The following is a 16,760-nucleotide window of genomic DNA, read 5'->3' on the forward strand; positions in this document are numbered from 1 at the left end:
AAACTTTCGGGTCTGGACTGTATTATAAATGTATCGGGTTGAGTGTAACGAGGGGAGGGCTTTCTCTACCGCCATTGCAGTGCCATTTCGCGACTGAAAGTAACTTTTGCAAAGCTGCGTCGCATAGTTGCCGGGGCGGGCGGGGGTGGGTTCGTGGGGGAGGGTGGGACAGGCGTCCTCTTGTCCCTCTGCTTTCGGGGAAGAGTCAGCGGAACCAAGGACCGCAGCTCAGCTCCAGCCCTGCCTCCCTTCCCAGAAGCCTGTTCTCTTTTCAAGCTTCCCTGTCAACATCGCTCGGGGGAGAGGGCAATTCCAGGGCATTTCCCGCAGCGCCGGGCCCTGGTTCACCTTTGGGACGGTGCAGGTCGTGCAGGATGGCTTATCGGGCTGCTCTGGGTGCCAAACTGCGCACAGTTGTTACTTCTTTAATTAAAGAATCAAACAGCACCCACTCTTCGCTGTCTCGGTGGTGCCCTTCACACCTACCTCCCCCGGTCTGGCACTGGGGCCCCGGGATGAGAGCCTCTGAGGCCAGTTCTGACTCTTGTCCAACCCAGCACCCGGCGCTGGCAGAGCAGGCATTCAGCGGACTTGTGCGGAGGGCAGCGTGTGCGGTGGGGCCCTGACACCTTCGTCACCTGGGGCGGCTCTACATCCGGCAGGGACCGAGGGAAGTGGACCTCGGGCAGGGCGCTGCTCCTCTGCCGTGTGGCCTGCCACTCGCGGACCCTGGACATGCTGGCTGTTACTTGGGCTGGATGCTCTTCCCTTTCCCTGGGCTCTGTTTTCTGGGTGTCCAGACCTCCCCCCCTTTCTAGTACAGGGAGAAAGGGCCCTCTCTCCCAGAGAGAGAGGATAGCATTCCTGGGAGAGGACTGAGCAAGGCCCAAGAAGACGCCCAACCTCCCAGGGTCAGTGGGAGGGGCAGGAGGAAGTTAAACTGGGCTAAACTACACGTCACTTTCCACCAGGAGGAAAACGAAGTTTCCCAAGAGGTTGTGTTGAAACTTAGTACATTTTGAAAAGCTATAAAATATTCTTCCATTCCAAATCTGAATATCCTACAGAGAGAATTCCCCGCCTTTTTAAAGAAAAACCCATAAATACGATGGCTGGTTTTGAACCTTTAATAAAAGTAAAAAATGAATGCAAAAGAACACAATGCTGAAAACTTGGTGTGAATGTGGATCCCACTAATGCTCAAACCTGGCGTAGTGCAAAGCGTGTTCACACTAGTTTACATTCTACAGACTCAGATGGCTTTGGTTCATACACTCGCTATAAAGTATCGGCAACAAAATTCTTCAGATTCACATCTTTTGGCTACATTGTTTCTAACAGGTATAGATTTATTTCCAGTTTAAGAGAAAAAAATACTCACTGTGCATGATCAAGTATATTTGAAAGATTCAATGCCTGCTCTCATCTAATAACTTCTGGTTTTTCATGAAATGCTGATAGCCTCATTGAAAACTCTTTTCACATAGCTGCTTGATTTCAGAAAAATGTGTAAGGGGGTCATTGCAAAGTTCAGAATGATCCTATTTTCTTTTAAACAAAATTCCTCTAAAACAAATTAGCTACAGTAACCTACTCCAGGATATTTTCCTCAAGACAAAACCCAACTGCAACGAGGACCATCACGTGAGGGGAGCTGAGAGCACAGCCCACGGCTGCTGGCAGTGGCTCTGACCTCCAGCTGCTCAGGGGGAAGGAGTCTTTTCATTCAGCCATGTTCACAGAGTGTAAAACAACCAAAACATTTAAATTGCAAAATACAAAAAGGTAAATTTGTGAGTAAAAATTACAAGTTTACTAAACGCACAAAACTGGAGTATTTCAAAGGACCGGCTCAGTGGAGAGCACAGCAACGAAGTAACTGCACAACTGAGAGGGGCTGTTGCTGAATTTTGCCCCCATGCAGCACTGAAATGGAGAACCCTCTGTAACACCTCATACGTTAAAAAAATAAATATTTAAGAGGATACAAGGCTCAGGTTGGTTTTCATATACATTGCACTTGAAGTTGGAGACCCAGTACTTGCAAACTGGGTCTAACAAACATGGTCTATGCCATTAAATGAATACATTGTGCTCACCACGTCTTTGAGTATTTAGAAACACCAAATGTTTAATACAGTGACATACGCACTCTTCTTTTTACAAGGCAATCACAGATTGCAAATCCCATAGGGCTGTGGAAAAAAAACAGTCATCTCTGTTCTGGAGTATCAAAGAAACAACACACGATTTTGGCTCACTAAGACTGAGACACACGGCAGGCAGGTGCCCCTCCTAGATGATTACGGATTCTGGATAAACTGCGTAAATACTGAGGTGGACATTCCAGCACATCACAGTACAGAACGATGACCTCTCATTGCCTTCTGCTCTCGGTAAGATTGTCTACATGCGACTCCACGGAGGAATGAAAAGCACAGCCGTACGCTGGGACACGTGCGCAGCTGCGGGACGGGGCGCCCGGCACTGCCACCCTAAGCTCGCCGCCCCTGCCTTTCTCTTTTTTTACACAACCCTATTTTATAAATCTTTTGGATAAGTAATATTCCTATTTTATCACACTTCATCTTTGTAAGCACCATCGAGCTCTCCCCTGGGCGCTGATACAAAACCAGAGCTGGTAGTTAGGCTTTAGTTCAAGGCTTGGAAATATGGCAACTTGCTTTTAATGACACATGAAACCGAATCTCCGGGACCCTGCAGCCGGCCGGCCTGCACTTGGGGCCTCCTGAGCAGACCCAGGCGTGAATGCCGTCAGGCAAGGTGACATCTCAGCACAAGTGGTCATCTTCCCAGTCTGCTGCTCTAAAACAGGTGAACTGCTTTCCAGGAGTCACTTGTACAGTCAGCCCAATCTAAAAAGATTATTGAGGAAAAAAGATAATCTTTGCCACAATCCAGTATCCCAGATTTTCTCCCAAATCTTGCCATTCTTCAGGATCAGTGGGTTTGAAGAGTCAATCGCTATGTGGCTTTTCAGGAACACCCTACATGTAAAAAGAGAAAAAGGAGCGAGAGAAAATCAGCACTAAATGTATACATATTTTATTTTTTTATTATTTTTTTTTTGCAGTACGCGGGCCTCTCACTGCTGTGGCCTCTCCCCTTGCGGAGCACAGGCTCCGGACGCACAGGCTCAGTGGCCATGGCTCACGGGCCCAGCCGCTCCGCGGCATGTGGGATCTTCCCGGACCGGGGCGCGAACCCATGTCCCCTGCATCGGCAGGCGGACTCTCAACCACTGCGCCACCAGGGAAGCCCAATATATACATATTTTAATTAGCAATTAAGCCGATCCTAAAAAGTGAAAGATAAAAAATTCCTTTGAGTCGGATAAGATGATGGAGATGAGAAATGCGGAGCAGCAGACAAGCTCCAACAACCCCACCGCGGTCCTCTCCCTGTCCAGGGCTAGGAGCCACTGTTTCACCCAGAAAACAGGGCCCATCCCTCTCAGGCGAGGTGGAGGGTGTAACAGCTCAGGAGATGTTTCTACACACGCTTCCTCACTGACCTGTACAGAAATTCAGGGAGGTGAACCCTGCACTTGTCACCGCTGTCCAGGCCCGGCCTGGTCGGTCCTCAGCAAAGGACAGATGTTCCACTGGAGGAGCAGATCCAAGACCAGATGACCTTCCTGAGGTCACGGGGCTGCATGAGGAGAGACCGCCACGCCTCCTGCCACGGAGCCAGAGCCCCAGCACACGTTCTAACCTCTGGCTTAGCAGCTGGCCGGCCAAGTGGAGTGGGGAGCAGTGTGCCAGGGCAGCTCCGCGCGCTCCCGAGGCGCCCGGCTCCAGCCCTGCGCTGCACCCACTCAGGCAGGTGGTCAGCCTCCTGAGTTTGGATCTCCCCATCTCTAAAGCGGGCTGAGTCCCTACCTCTAGACTGCTGTTACAGGCCTCAGCTGGCAGTGACACTATTTAGCACAACACCTCGAGTGCAACAGAAGTGCTAATTAATGTTACTACTGCCAGCAGCCGCTGGATGGCAAACAGGAAAGGCAAACTGAATTCCATGTGCCAGGGAAGCGCACCTGTAACCAGGTGTCCGGGGCCTGGGCCCCAGGAAGCAGGGCCACGCTCTTCGCCGTGGCAGCTGGAAGCCTTACTTTTTTTGAGAAAAGACTTTAAGCTACAAACAGCAACAGATGCAGATTCTATAAAATGATGCTACGGACTCACTTTTAAACATGCAGGCTGACAACGAATACCACAAAGAAAAAGCCACTCGGACCATTTAACACTCAAGCAAAGCCAACCTGTAGGTTTGGGGCATGGCTGCCCTTGATGGTAGTAACCATATTTCTTTTAAGGGCAGTGGGAACTGAGAAGGCGCGAAGGGGAGGGATGCAGAGGCGCTGGGACGGTCACCCTCAGAGGGAACAGAGCCACGTCGCACTGGACTCGGGCAGCTCTGGTCACTGTGTTGACCAGCGTCCACCTAAGGTCTCCACCTTCAGACCTTCATCTTCTTCACTCGAATCACATCCCACCACAAAAGCCTTACTTGGTGAAGTTTTAAACCAAGAATTCACTCTTAAACGCTGCCCCTAAAATACCACCGCAGATCCATCTTCTGTCTAAGGGCCCAGCGGCACAGCCAGAGGAAAAGAAATGGGCGGTGCTGACCAATCCCATTTCTAAGGCACTGAGCCATTTCCTGGGTTTTAAGGATGGAAATGAGTTTTCAAATTCTTAACAAAGAATAAGCTCACTTTCACAAATAAGCTGTTAATTTTTTCCCTTTCTTTGAAGGAAGAAAATAAAGACTTGGCTTAAGTATTTTAACTCCTTCTTTAAAAAGAAAATGTTTAACTTGCTCTTTTTAAAGACTTTTTTGGGCGAGAAAGATTCTAGCAAGGTGCCAGTCTGTCCCAGCCTAAACTTTCAAGAGTCCCCAAAGAGAATAAACATGAGGTTAACAATTCTTGGACACAGATACACAACAGCAGGGCACACATCCCAGTGTGTTAGGATGCACGAGCCTCAGTGGCCCTGGCTTACGTGCTAGGGTCCCCGCAGCCCAGGCCCGCGGGACCTTCTCCAGGTGACTGGGATCTGCAACTGCAGTGGCCAGGCAGGTGGAGGAGGGTAGCAGCCACACCTGTGGATGCTTTTACCGCAGTGTCCTCGCTCCAGCCCGCCACGTCCACCTGTTGCTGCTTGGTGGGGAAAGCCCACGCAACAAGAGGTCCTGGGAAAGGCTGCAGTTGGGCAGGGACACTCAATGTCACGGGGAGCCACAGTTTTCTAAAACAAAGCTTATTATAAATGGAGTTTTCATTCTTCAGCTCTGATGTAATCTGAAGCACATTTAATTTCCTACACTTCCAGTTCTCTTCTCATGAAAAATACAGTCTGGGCTTCACGCACTTATCTTTTACTGCAGCAGGTTTTAGAAAGGCCGCCTGCCAGCCCACGGGAGGGGCAAGAAAGGCAGCGTCCTCAGTTCAAGCCGAAGTGGACAGGGGATTTGCGAAGAGGAGGGGTAGGTTGAAAGGTTCAAGAGTTAGCGGAACTGGATGTGAAGGCTACGCAGTTCCTGTTGGACAAAGGTGGACTTTTTATTAAGATTCTCTACTGCTTTCAGGGTGGATTTGTTTACAGATACTTTGAAGGATGGAAGAAGAGAGAAACAAAAAGGCAGAGACCAGTCTGGACAGACTCAGGGAGGGGCTGCTGGGGTAGGGATGAGAGTCTGGGAGCTCTGGGGGGACTGATGCGCTGCTTTGTCTTCCGCAACCCAAGGCCAAGGCTTTGCTCCCAGTAAACAGCACAGAGGCAGAGGGACCAGCGTCCTGCAGTGACCTCCACGTAAACGATCTCAACAGGGCACAGCAGCAGGTCTGCCCACCTCCTGACACACATGCACCCGCTGCAGAGACCTGTCACAAACTCCTGTGCGCACCTTAGCGCTTCTGCTCATACAAGTGCAGCTGGCCCTTGAACAACACGGGTTTGAACAGCACGGTTCCACTTACATGCGGATGTTTTTCAACAGTAAATGCTACAGCGCCGCGTGCTCTGTGGTTGGTTAAATCCACGGAAGCAGAGGGCTGACTCTACGTTAACTCAGATTTTCAACTTCTTGGAGGGCTGGTGCCCCAATCCACGTGCTCTTCAAAGGTCAACTGTAATGTTTTCATTGTAAATTTTAAAAATGCAAAAGAGAAAAAACCCCAAACTACCTGCAGTTCTCCTCAGAAATCGCCACTTTCGTTCCTTTACACACCCCCTGTCCTGTTCCCTACCCTGGGAGCAAGTGCTGCATGCCTTTGCCAATCTGACTGACCGATCCTTTAAAACTACTTAAACCTGGTTCCTCAGTCTCAGGCCTCAAGTAACTCATAGGAGTAAGTCTCCCTCATTCGCTCGCCTGACTTCTGGCAGAAACACAGCTGTGACGTGATGTGCGATCGTTTTGCCTTCATTCACACTGACTGTGCCCTCCGCTGGGTTTGGAAACCTGGAGAAAAGGGACTTAGCTTTTTTCTCCCTTGGAGCAGCCGGCGCCCGGGAACAGCCGGCAGTGGGCGCCCGCTACCACATCTGTTCCGAGGACCCATGCTGGATGCAGCAGCCAGAGGGGGAGTCGGTAAAACCAGCTGTGACTGCTCCTCCGGCTGGAAAGGGCCTGCCGTTTCCCCCTTCAGCTGGGATCCAGGCGTAAGGGTTTACATTTTCACGGATGTAAATATGGCAGGAGCGCTGGGCTCAGAGACCCGGGAGGGTTGTTTCCCTTTGATGACCTGGGATGTTCATCACCCTCCTCCAGTATCAAGACACAGCAGTAACATCCAAATACAAGTTTTTTCCCCAACTTTAAAGAGTGAAAAAGAAGAAAAAGCTTAAGTGGGGAGAATTACAATTATGCCAGCTATCTTAAGTTAGGTTTAAAACTTTCATCTTTTCAAAAACGAAAATGCCTGCGACAAGGATGGAATGATCACTGATAAAACCGCCTTCTTTCAGCGTCGTGACCAAAGGTGTGATTGTGCCACTCTTGTAAAATAAGTTACCTTCAACCATTTCTAGGTGTTAGGAGCTAGTGCATGATGTGTAGTGTCTACCTCTATCAAAAAAGACCCTTGGGCTTCCCTGGTGGCGCAGTGGTTGAGAGTCCGCCTGCCGATGCAGGGGACACGGGTTCATGCCCTGGTCCGGGAAGATCCCACATGCCGCGGAGCAGCTGGGCCCGTGAGCCATGGCCGCTGAGCCTGCACGTCCGGAGCCTGTGCTCCACAACGGGAGAGGCCACAGCAGTAAGAGGCCCACGTACCGCAAAAAAAAAAAAAAAGACTAAAGCTGGTTAAAAACCTTCATCATAAATGCATGGCAGCATCAGCCCAGCCTCCCGAATTTATAACCAACTGGCTGAATGCTGTCAGTTTTAACTCCACGAAGAGTCACGGGGGGTTGAAGACAACTTATCTCAAAAGCCCTATTAGGACTTCTCAGCTAAACGGCACTGAAAATAAAAATCCCAAAGCAGTAAGGGATCATAGAGCTGCCTCGTTCTACTCTGAACCGGAAAGGGCTCCAGGGAGCAGCACAGGGGCACCACGAGACTGTGGCCACCGTGAGTGTGAGAAGAGCCAGGTCCTCTGATGCTCATGAGGGGTCGAGAAAGAAAGGTTTTTCAATTGAGTCTTTTCGTTTTGGCAAAAGCAGATCCACACAGAGTCACAAAAGGGTGGAAGGCAAGGATGATTTGGGCTCAGGAACCGGTGGAACACATTACAAATTCTGCCTTTTTGAAATTACTTCCATTTTTATGAAACAGCCAAGCAGCCTTCAAATCTGGCCCTCCCAAGCCACCGTCAGCTGGCACGAATAAACGTCTTGTTTTTAAAAACACCATCTGAGGAACCAAGTCAAGTTTCTGACAAAGCCCCAGAGTGTCTCTGAGAGAAATGGCCCTTATAAGATTCTAGTTTCTTTTTTTTTAGTTCATTTTATTTAAGCCTCGAGTCAAAGTCTATTCAAACTGACAGTCAAATGTCCACATTTCATCAAAGCGCTCAAGTGTCGACCATTATTAACTCCCGGAAATAACTGCTAAGTCATCCCGACTTCGTTTGTCTTTCTGGCTCTCGGGAAGTGGCTCTGTGCGGGGGTCCCGTTTCTCTCTCTTTAGTTATTAGACAGGGTCCAGGCTGGAGTCCACCTACCCAGGGATGCTGAGCCCCCTCCCAGCCTGGTCCACACTCTCATGGGCCTGGCCTGGGGTCCCTTCCCTAGCATAGCATCATCTGTACCTGCGTGAAGGCGGGGAGGAAACTCATTATAAATCATTCATTTAGCCATTCAGTAACTTTTCTCTGCCAGTTATCACAGGAGCTGCAGTTCATCTGTAACGTGAGTGGAACTCTAGTTCCTTTTAGTACGCGTTGTGAGCTTACGATTCCCTGAATCTTTATAATCTAGCAAAGAGTAACCTGGGTATTGCACCTAGTTTTTTTAAATACGCTTTTCTGAATAACTGTTGCGAGTCTCAACTAGATATTTATCAACAGCAACCATAATGTATCACGTACACTCAGCCTGTGAAGCTGGGAACCACAGCTGGGCGCGCAGGTGACAACTGTACGTACCATGGCTAGCTGTCGTCCTATGTTTCCCACGGTCACACCTCCCGAGAAGAAGATGCACGGGAGCCAGGAGCGGATGTACAGAAAGTCCGGGGACGTGTACCTGGAGAGAAGGAGACGTGAGCCCCTGGGCAGCCGGCTCCCCGGCGCAGGTGGGGCAGGCACACGGCGCACCAGCAGCGTCAGTATGTGACATCCACGCTCACCGCCACTGCTGGGTTTTCCTTTACATTAAATTACGCATGGTGCATTTTTAACATGTGAATCAACAATAAGCAGCGTTTTTGAGAATTTCATGTCTAAGTTTATGCTATGTAATTACAGAAAAAACATGACATCTTAGCTTAGAAGGTATTTTTTTTAAAAGTTAAGTAACAGCTTCCGGACGGAGGTGATATTTGAGAGCACATGCTTACTGATAGACACCATTGTACACCAGCAGCTGAGTGATCACAGTGGCAAGGAAGGCGATGGTGATCCCAAGCCCAAGGCCACTTCTTGAACGGTCAAATGTCCACCAAAGGCCCAAAGACAGGGCTGCTAACGTCAAGGAGAGCTGAACGTTATTGGCAAAATCCAATTTCTGGCGATGCAGAGTTAAGGAAAAGCGTAACGATTTTTAATATGGTCAAACCCAAAAAAGCCCCAGGGCCTACAATTATGTGTGCACCACATAATTCTTCATCCATAGAAGCTGCCAGGTGAGCTGCAGAGAGCATCTGTTGGATACAAGGTTACCGTGACCGAGATGACCTGGAACTTCTCTGGGATCCCTGGGTTGAAAACTTGACTTTACAAGTAAGCTTCCTGAAAGCTACATATAAAATTCTGCTGGTATTTCAACCAACAGCATACTTTGCTAGTAAGTCATCTATAGTTCCCCTTTTACTTCTCGTTTTTATTAGTCGGTTGAACTGAGCAAGCCCAGTCTTCGCTCCACGTCTGCAAGAAGACACCTCACCAGGATGGCATCCAACACGACACGGTCGCAGCTGGTGGAGACACGACTGGCTTCCGTCCCAACACTGCTTACCAACTGCGGACGAAACAAGTTTGTCAGAGCCCAGACCTCTTATAATACCCTTTTCTGACATTCTTATCATTAAAATCAGGCTAGAGCAGATTTAAGAAGCAGTAACTCTAAAATTAACTTTCTCCAAAAATATAATCTAGTTGTGCTAAAGAAACCATAAATCTTTTGAGACCTGGTAAACCACGGCCCGTCTTCCTGAAGAATGCACTGTGCACAGATGCGCAGCATGTCTTGTGCGTTCCACCCGTGGACGCCAGCACCTGATCCTGAAGTTAGCCTCCACTAAGAACCCTATTCCAGAGGCCACCACTTCTGACTGGCCCTGGGCCTTGTGTGGTCATGCCAGGGAGGGACAGAGAAGCAGACAGGCTTCTCCTCCACCTTCTGGAAGGATCCGCCAAGAAGAGTGATGCTCTCGCCACTTCTCACTGGGCCACAGGAACCAGGTCTTCACGGTGGAAGGATGTAAGGTAGAAATGTAAAGGGAATTCACAAGGTGAACTCTGAGGATCCAACAGATGCTGCCTGAGAAAGGACTGAATGAAGACGTCCACTGTGTTCCTGGTGTTAACTGTTTCCTGAAATGAACTGAAAGGACTCCAAGAACCGTTATGAAAACTGCTGAGAGTAAACTGAGCAACGTGCTTTGAAATAACATACTCGGAAGAAGATGGTTCAACTGACTCATGATGTGATATATACTCATTAAAAGTAACGAAACTTTTCAACATGTAACGTAAGAAGCTGCTCTGGACAGCACACCCACTGAAGGATACAGCACTGGCGTGATTGATACCAACAAAAACTGCCACACAGCGCATCACACTGGCCCACTCCCTCTTAAACTTGTGTGGCTCTCCAAGGCGACTGTCAATGCAGGGGTAAAGCAAGCCGACGACAGCTGTTGAAGAAAGACAAGGCAGCAGCGTTAGAGAACCGGCTGAAAATGATGTGATCTCTGCGTGGCAATTATTAACATATTTTTCAAACCATTCCTTTTCCTAGAAGATTTATCAGCTACAATGTAATATTTGAATTAAAACTAATTTTACATTTTTGTTCTCCTCGAGTACAAACAAACAAAAATCATTGTTTCGAAAAATTTAAAATAAAATCGCAGTTCTTTGGTTTGAAGCACAGAACGAATGGAGCCAGGGGTTAATTATCCATAAGCAAACTACTTCTGCGCCTACACAGGGGGCCTCCAGCTTGCATCAGTGTTGTTCCAGTTTGCATCAGTGTTGTTCCATCGTACAGTGGGGAGGGGAGCTTCCACGAGGGCCTTGAGGCCACAGCACCAGTGTGTATAGCCATATACTGAAAGGGTTTAGAAAAACAAAGTAGGAGCCTATCTTTCCAAGAACAAAAATGAGAACACTCTCCCCACTGCTTGGTAACCACAGCATCCCTCCCATGACACGTCCCGGCTGGAACACAGCTCTCCACTCCAGCCTCGTGCTGAGAAGGCAACATGTTTCCACAGCGCAGGGGATACACCCAGACTCCAGGGGGGGAGTAGGCAGAGTTAAGAACAGTGGGCCTGTCACTCAGTTGTGTCCCCTTGGACACGGTTGCTTAACCTTTCTGTAATTCAGTTTCCACGTCTGTAAAATGGAGCTACAGCAGAGTCCTTTTGTAAGGACGAAAGGAAGCAAAACATGTAAAAATGCAAGGTAAGCAGTCCATAAACATCAGCTACGAAGCAGACAGGAGGGCATCCCTCCTGTAGCACCGCAGTCACTTAGGTACACGCTTGTTCTGCCCGCCAGACCAGGATGCTTGACAGGGGCAGTCCGCTCACTCTGTACTGCCAACAGCTGGGAGAGCTGATGCTACAGAAAGCATCTGACAAATGTTTGCTAGTCAGTGGATGCTGTGTGACCAGAGAAGTACTGTGACCTGAGCTGACACCAATTCAGCAAGTTTATAAAACCAGCCAAATGACCAAGAAATTCTACTCAAAAAAGACAGTCCGCCTGTCCACAATTTAGACTGCTAACCCTGGGTCATGTTTTGTGGCTGGCCAGGTGTACTGCAATATGAACTCTGAACAGGGGATTTGTTTTCCTTCATCTATGGAGCCCAACGTTTTAGGGGGAAGGCCTGGCTTTGGCACGTTCACGGGCATCCCGAAAAAGGAAGTGTGGGAGGCCGCTCGGGCAGCAGTTCTGCCCACTCGGCCCACGTGACGGTTTGTTTTCAGTTACCCAGCGCTGTAGCATGTTCGCTGGGGCAGCCAATCGCACTGCAGTTCCCTCGCTCACCAGTTCTGCCAGCGGCCAATCGCACAGCTCGCTCGGGATGACAGCTGCGGGCTCCCCCAACACTGTCCTCAGGGCCGGATCAGTAAGAGGGAAGGACCTCGGTCAGCCTGGCACAAGCGTGAAACAGCCAATCATCTCCACACCTGGTCCCCAATCGCTGGGCTTCTTCCAGCCTCCAGAGACTGGCATTGCGGATCACCATCCTCTCCCCCCGCCTCCTTCTCTAAATACAATCACTGGAGATGCACACTTCCCCTCTGCGGATGGTTCGGTTTTCAAATGAACGGTTCTCAGAGGCTGAAAATCGTTCTTAACCAAACATCTTCAGTTTTTACTCACCAGCTGCTGTCCCACAACACGGGGGAACCCACCAGGCGGAGGAGAAGATGGTGGCGATGACCTCCTCAGGGAACAGGGTGACGTTCCTTTGGACCTGCAGCAGGTTCAGCACCAGGGCCAGGACCACGCCCACTGAGAACAGCACCAGGCTCCTTTGCACCAGGTGGTGATGCCAGCTGGTGATGTGGCCGCTGCTGCCATGGCCTCCCACACCAGCGCTCACGGGCCCGTGAGCCGGGTCAGTGCCCCGGGCACTGTGGGCCACCAAGGGAGAGGGGCCTGACACTGAGGAGGTGATCATTTCTCCCACTTTGGCCTCCAGCCCTCTGGCACTGGCCCTCAGGTGGCTTCTGTGCTTCGCGCCCTTAGCGCAGGGACCGCTCCAGGGGTGGTCGTCTAGTCTGGGCATCAGCCACCAGTGTGACAGGCTTTCCTAGAAGGAAAAGGGGGTGTGGAGGTGGAACCCCGATCAAGTTCACTTCCAAAGGACATGGCAGGTCCAGGGAGGCCCGGTCAGAGGGAGGGCTCTGCTCGCCTTCATCGCCGGCACGTCCAGGGAAACCCCCAAGGCCCTCGGAGTCAGCCGCTCAGGGGAGCCCACGGGCAGGTACCGCGGCGGAGGGCTGCAAGGACCCTGCCCACACACCCCGCCTGGGAGCTGCACAGGCTGTTTTCCGCGACAGCCAGATTAGGTACACCTGAGCGTTGAGCGCCCGCCGCAGTGCCCCTCTGCATAAGCCCCGAAGTTCTGGCCCGTCCAGTCCTGAAGTTTTTCAGACCCCGTCCGTCTGCAGGAGGCAGACCCAGCCAGGCTAGCCTGGAGGCAGGCCGCCCAGGACAAGGTGCTGGGGTCCTCCGAACTGACAGGATCACTGGCAGAGCCCACCTGGGGTCGGGGGTGCAGCCCCCCGCTCCGGGACTCGGGCTGGGGTCAGAGCGTGCGCCCAGCCCCGAGGGTCGGTGCCGAGGATCCCAGTGGAAGCCCGTCTCGAGGGGCGGCTGCCGGGGGAGTGGAGGCGCCGGCACCCCGACATCCCCGCCCGGCCCGACACCGGGACCCCGCCCCCGCCGCCACCGGCCTGGGTCCCCTCGCTGCGCCTCGCGTACCTGGCTGAGGGGCGCCCGCCCGCGGGCTCGCCGAGGGAGGAGATCGCCGAGGAGCGTCACGGCCCAAACCGCCTGGAGTTGAGCCCGCGGCGTGCAGCTCGCCGCGCAGCTTATAAGGCGGGCGGCGGGGCCCCGGGTCACGTGACCCCGCCCCGGCCCGCCGCCCGCCCCAAGCGCCAGGGGGCGTGGCCACCGCGCGCCCCCGCCCCTCCCGCGCGCCCGTCCGCTCGCGGTCTGGTGAGGCGCCCGCGACCAATCGGGGGCGGGCGACCCATATGACGTCATCACACGCCACCGCAGCCCTGCGTCCGGCGCACTGACTTGGGAGCGCGGACGGACGGCGGACTGACGGCGCCGGGAGCCAGACGGGGGGGGGGGGGCGGACGGGGACGGACTGACGGACGGGGCTGTGGGGGAGGGGACGGACACACCGAAGGGCGGAGCTGGGAGGGGACGACGGGCTGGGGGACCGATGGACGGGAATGCGGGGAAGGCCCGACGGCGGACCGATGCACGGCGCTGTGGGGCTGTGTCGACAGGCTGGGGGACTGACCGACGGACGGGGCCGGGGAGTGGGGCACAGGCTGACGGACGGGGCTGGCCGAGAGCGCCCCGGACCTCGGGCGGGCGGCTCCCCGCGCAGGTTCGGACCGGACGGCGGCGGGAGGGCCGTTTCCAGCAATTGGCAGCCGCGGGCCTGGCGTCGGGTAGTTGAACACCTTAGCCCCCAGACCCTGACGCAGGCGTGGCCCATTCCAAAACTTCCCCAGTGAGGCCTCGCCAGCTGGTCACTCTCTGCACCTGCCTGTCACCTGATAATACTCTGATCTCTGTCCCCTGTCCTGCTCCCTGAGGCTCCTGACACCACAGCTGCTAATTTAAAGCGGGTTCGTGTGTGCAGTGACCAGAAGGTGCTGGCATGCGTAGTAAGGGCTCGGAGATATGAGTTGTTTATCGTGTGTGCAAGGATGTGCGTGTTGTTAAGGGTACTTTTATGTTTCCCAGCCACCAGAGTGGTTCTGAAAACTTACGACATAAGATCCTTTATGAAAATGAAAGTGATGAAATTTTCATGAAATAATTTCTTCTAGTTTCTAACTATCTTTCCTTTCATGGGAAAACAAACCGTCAAAACCACTCATGAAAAAATAAGACGTTGTTTTATCTTGCTGATGTAATATATTTATACCCCGTTTGCCACATGGGTCTCACCATCTAAAGAGGAGGCAGGCTCCTCGCCGACTGAAAACCCACATCTTGTTGACCAAGGTCGTATTATTAAGATGTCCTTGAAAAACAGTAGAGAAAGTCTATGGTCTTTTGTACTGTCTGCGGGTGAGCAGAGATTGAGAGGAAGTTTGTGCTCTAAATAGCAAATTCTCTCGCGGCCAAGAGACCCTACAGGCTTAGGCAGTGTGAAATACCATATTGTGTGGCATCTTCCACATCAGGGTTTCTGGCTTTATGCCAGAAGGTTAAAGAAAACCTGAACATCTTACGGAGGTATCAACATTTCTCAAATTTGATTTGGAGGGTGGGGGTAGGATTCACAAGAATTTCTAATAGTAATCAGGAGACTTCAAGGAAAAGTAATGCTGGCAGTGGATATGTTTACTCTCCCAGACCATAGCGGTGTTTCCTTAGGAAACCTGAGAGGCGCTACAAAAGACAGTTGCCTTGTTAGCGTGTTCCTGTTGCCCCAGGGTCAGAACTGGTTTCTCTTCTTTGTCTCCTTTACTTGACGGGCTAGACACAGCCTGATTGTGTGGATGTCCTACCCCCGGTCCATGATGCCAACGTGGCATGAACTTAACCTAATCTTCTACTTCTGTGAAAACATAAGAGACTGTTGTCACTGTGGATTATAACCAAAATTGCTCTCCAATGGTTATGTTCAATCGAGACAGCATTTTCTAATAATGTGACTTGTTTTCATTTCTTGAGCGTGACCCAGACAAAGCAGGAGTTGGTGGAAAGGAGGGTTCCGTCTTCAGCTCTGCCTGTGGGCAGGCAGGGCCAGGCTTTCCTCTCTCTGCCCTGGTCACAAGTATGTACTTTGTTCCCAAAGGTTCGAAGTAGTTTTGACTCCAAGGAATCCAAGAAAGGCTTGGAGCCTTGAAGAGCCAAGCCTCCAAGAAAGGCTTGGAGCCTTGAAAGGCTCCAAGTGGCCTTTCTCGCTTCTTCTCTCAGGGAGTCTGCATAAGTACATGAAGATATGTTTCTCTGTGTGTGTGTGTCTGTGTCTGTATGTGTGTGTGTGTCTGTGTGTGTGTGTGTGTATACCTTCACAGTAATGTTGGAACCCACAAAGTTCCAAAAAGCTGCCCAGCTATCAACCAACAGGAAACTGGTCCGATAAATGATGGCACATCAGTACAATGGGATACTGTATAATTGAGAGTCACCCCTTCTTCAACCATCAGAGGACTGTGCTGGGTCTCCCCTACCCCACCCTCAAGTTCAAGTCCCATACACACAGGTTAGGAAGCACTGATATAAATCAAGCTCTTAACCTCATGGAGATGCATATACATCACAGCCTTGACCCTGAAATGTAGGTGTGTCATGGATTCAGTTGAGCAACACCAGTAGATACAGGAAGCTTTTGCACATCCGCTTTCAAAACCTGGTTTATTCAGATATATGAAGCCCAATAAACCAAGGTGACAGCTCTCTGCTTACCTACTGAACTGCTGTAGACAGGGATTCCGGGCAGCACAGAAATCAGCGTATCTGTCTTCTGGGATCTAAGATAGTTTTCTTCATCTTTTTTCTCTTGCCATTCTGCATGGCCATGCAGACTATCCCAATATCTTTCAATTTCAATGTTCCTTATGTCCAAGTACATATCTTATAAAAAAACTTTATGGGTTCCTGTGTTGTCTGTCTGCTGTGCAGAAAAGGGCTGTTAATTCCATTAGCTAATTGGTGTGTTAGGGTCTGTTCACTCAGTTACCTTTTTCTCTCTACCGGAGCAGATGTTAATGCAGCCTAGCCTCTGATTCTCCATCCCCTCTGGCATCTGTAGTGGGACTCTGTGAACCAGGGGGCTCCTGAAGCTACACAGAGGCCCCGGGGACCCGTGGGAAGGCGGGAGGGATGCCTGTGAGCTGCATTTTGTCTGGTCCCTGCCGAGGGCTGTCAGCATGGCCTCTATCTCAGGTAGCGTTGGTCACTGCATCCCCAGGGTGTGTGGTTTGCCTAAATGCCTGTGGAGTCTGATCCCATGAAAGAAGTCAGTCTAGGGGAATGACAATGGAAGGATTTGGATTTACTGTCTGGAGACCGCAGCCTCGATATCAGAAACCATATTCAAATATTTTGAGAGTTTGAAATGCCATTATCTCCAGCGAGGCTGTCATTGATGCAGTTTCTCTGTTCAACATAATGGGCTCTATTCTCT

The 16,760-nt window shown here is 51.1% G+C and overlaps 1 protein-coding gene across 2 annotated transcripts; it reads right to left on the reverse strand.

Annotated features, from left to right (window-relative positions):
* Positions 1–1,113: 1,113 nt before the first annotated feature.
* On the reverse strand, positions 1,114–13,491 carry INSIG1 (insulin induced gene 1). 2 transcript variants are annotated; one of them, XM_089917128.1, is made up of 6 exons: positions 13,358–13,491; positions 12,251–12,683; positions 10,424–10,548; positions 9,031–9,197; positions 8,618–8,717; positions 1,114–2,876 (listed from the first exon to the last, which is right to left on the reverse strand). In XM_089917128.1, exons 2-6 carry the CDS (start codon positions 12,657–12,659, stop codon positions 2,793–2,795), a joined length of 885 nt encoding a protein of 294 aa, XP_089773254.1. In that variant the 5' UTR covers positions 12,660–12,683; positions 13,358–13,491; the 3' UTR covers positions 1,114–2,792. The 2 variants fall into 2 exon arrangements, with proteins under 2 accessions (XP_089773254.1, XP_022432388.1); XM_022576680.2 differs by having other exon boundaries at positions 2,816–3,008; positions 13,358–13,489.
* Between the last annotated feature and the right edge of the window lie 3,269 nt (positions 13,492–16,760).

This window comes from Delphinapterus leucas, chromosome 9 (genome assembly GCF_059928025.1).
Source record: "Delphinapterus leucas isolate spDelLeu-1000000601 "Yukka" chromosome 9, BTC_Dleu_Yukka2, whole genome shotgun sequence".
In the NCBI taxonomy this organism is placed as follows: domain Eukaryota; kingdom Metazoa; phylum Chordata; class Mammalia; order Artiodactyla; family Monodontidae; genus Delphinapterus; species Delphinapterus leucas.

What these genes read in the sequence shown, in the direction of transcription:
- INSIG1 (XM_089917128.1), bottom strand. Translation starts at nt 12,659, where the DNA reads ATGCCCAGACTAGACGACCACCCCTGGAGCGGTCCCTGCGCTAAGGGC. An exon ending in GTGTACAATGGTGTCTATCA is followed by an intron (nt 8,718 to 9,030) that starts GTAAGCATGTGC and finishes CCTTCTCTCCAG; the next exon opens with GTACACGTCCCCGGACTTTC. An exon ending in TAGGACGACAGCTAGCCATG is followed by an intron (nt 2,877 to 8,617) that starts GTACGTACAGTT and finishes TAATCTTTTTAG; the next exon opens with ATTGGGCTGACTGTACAAGT.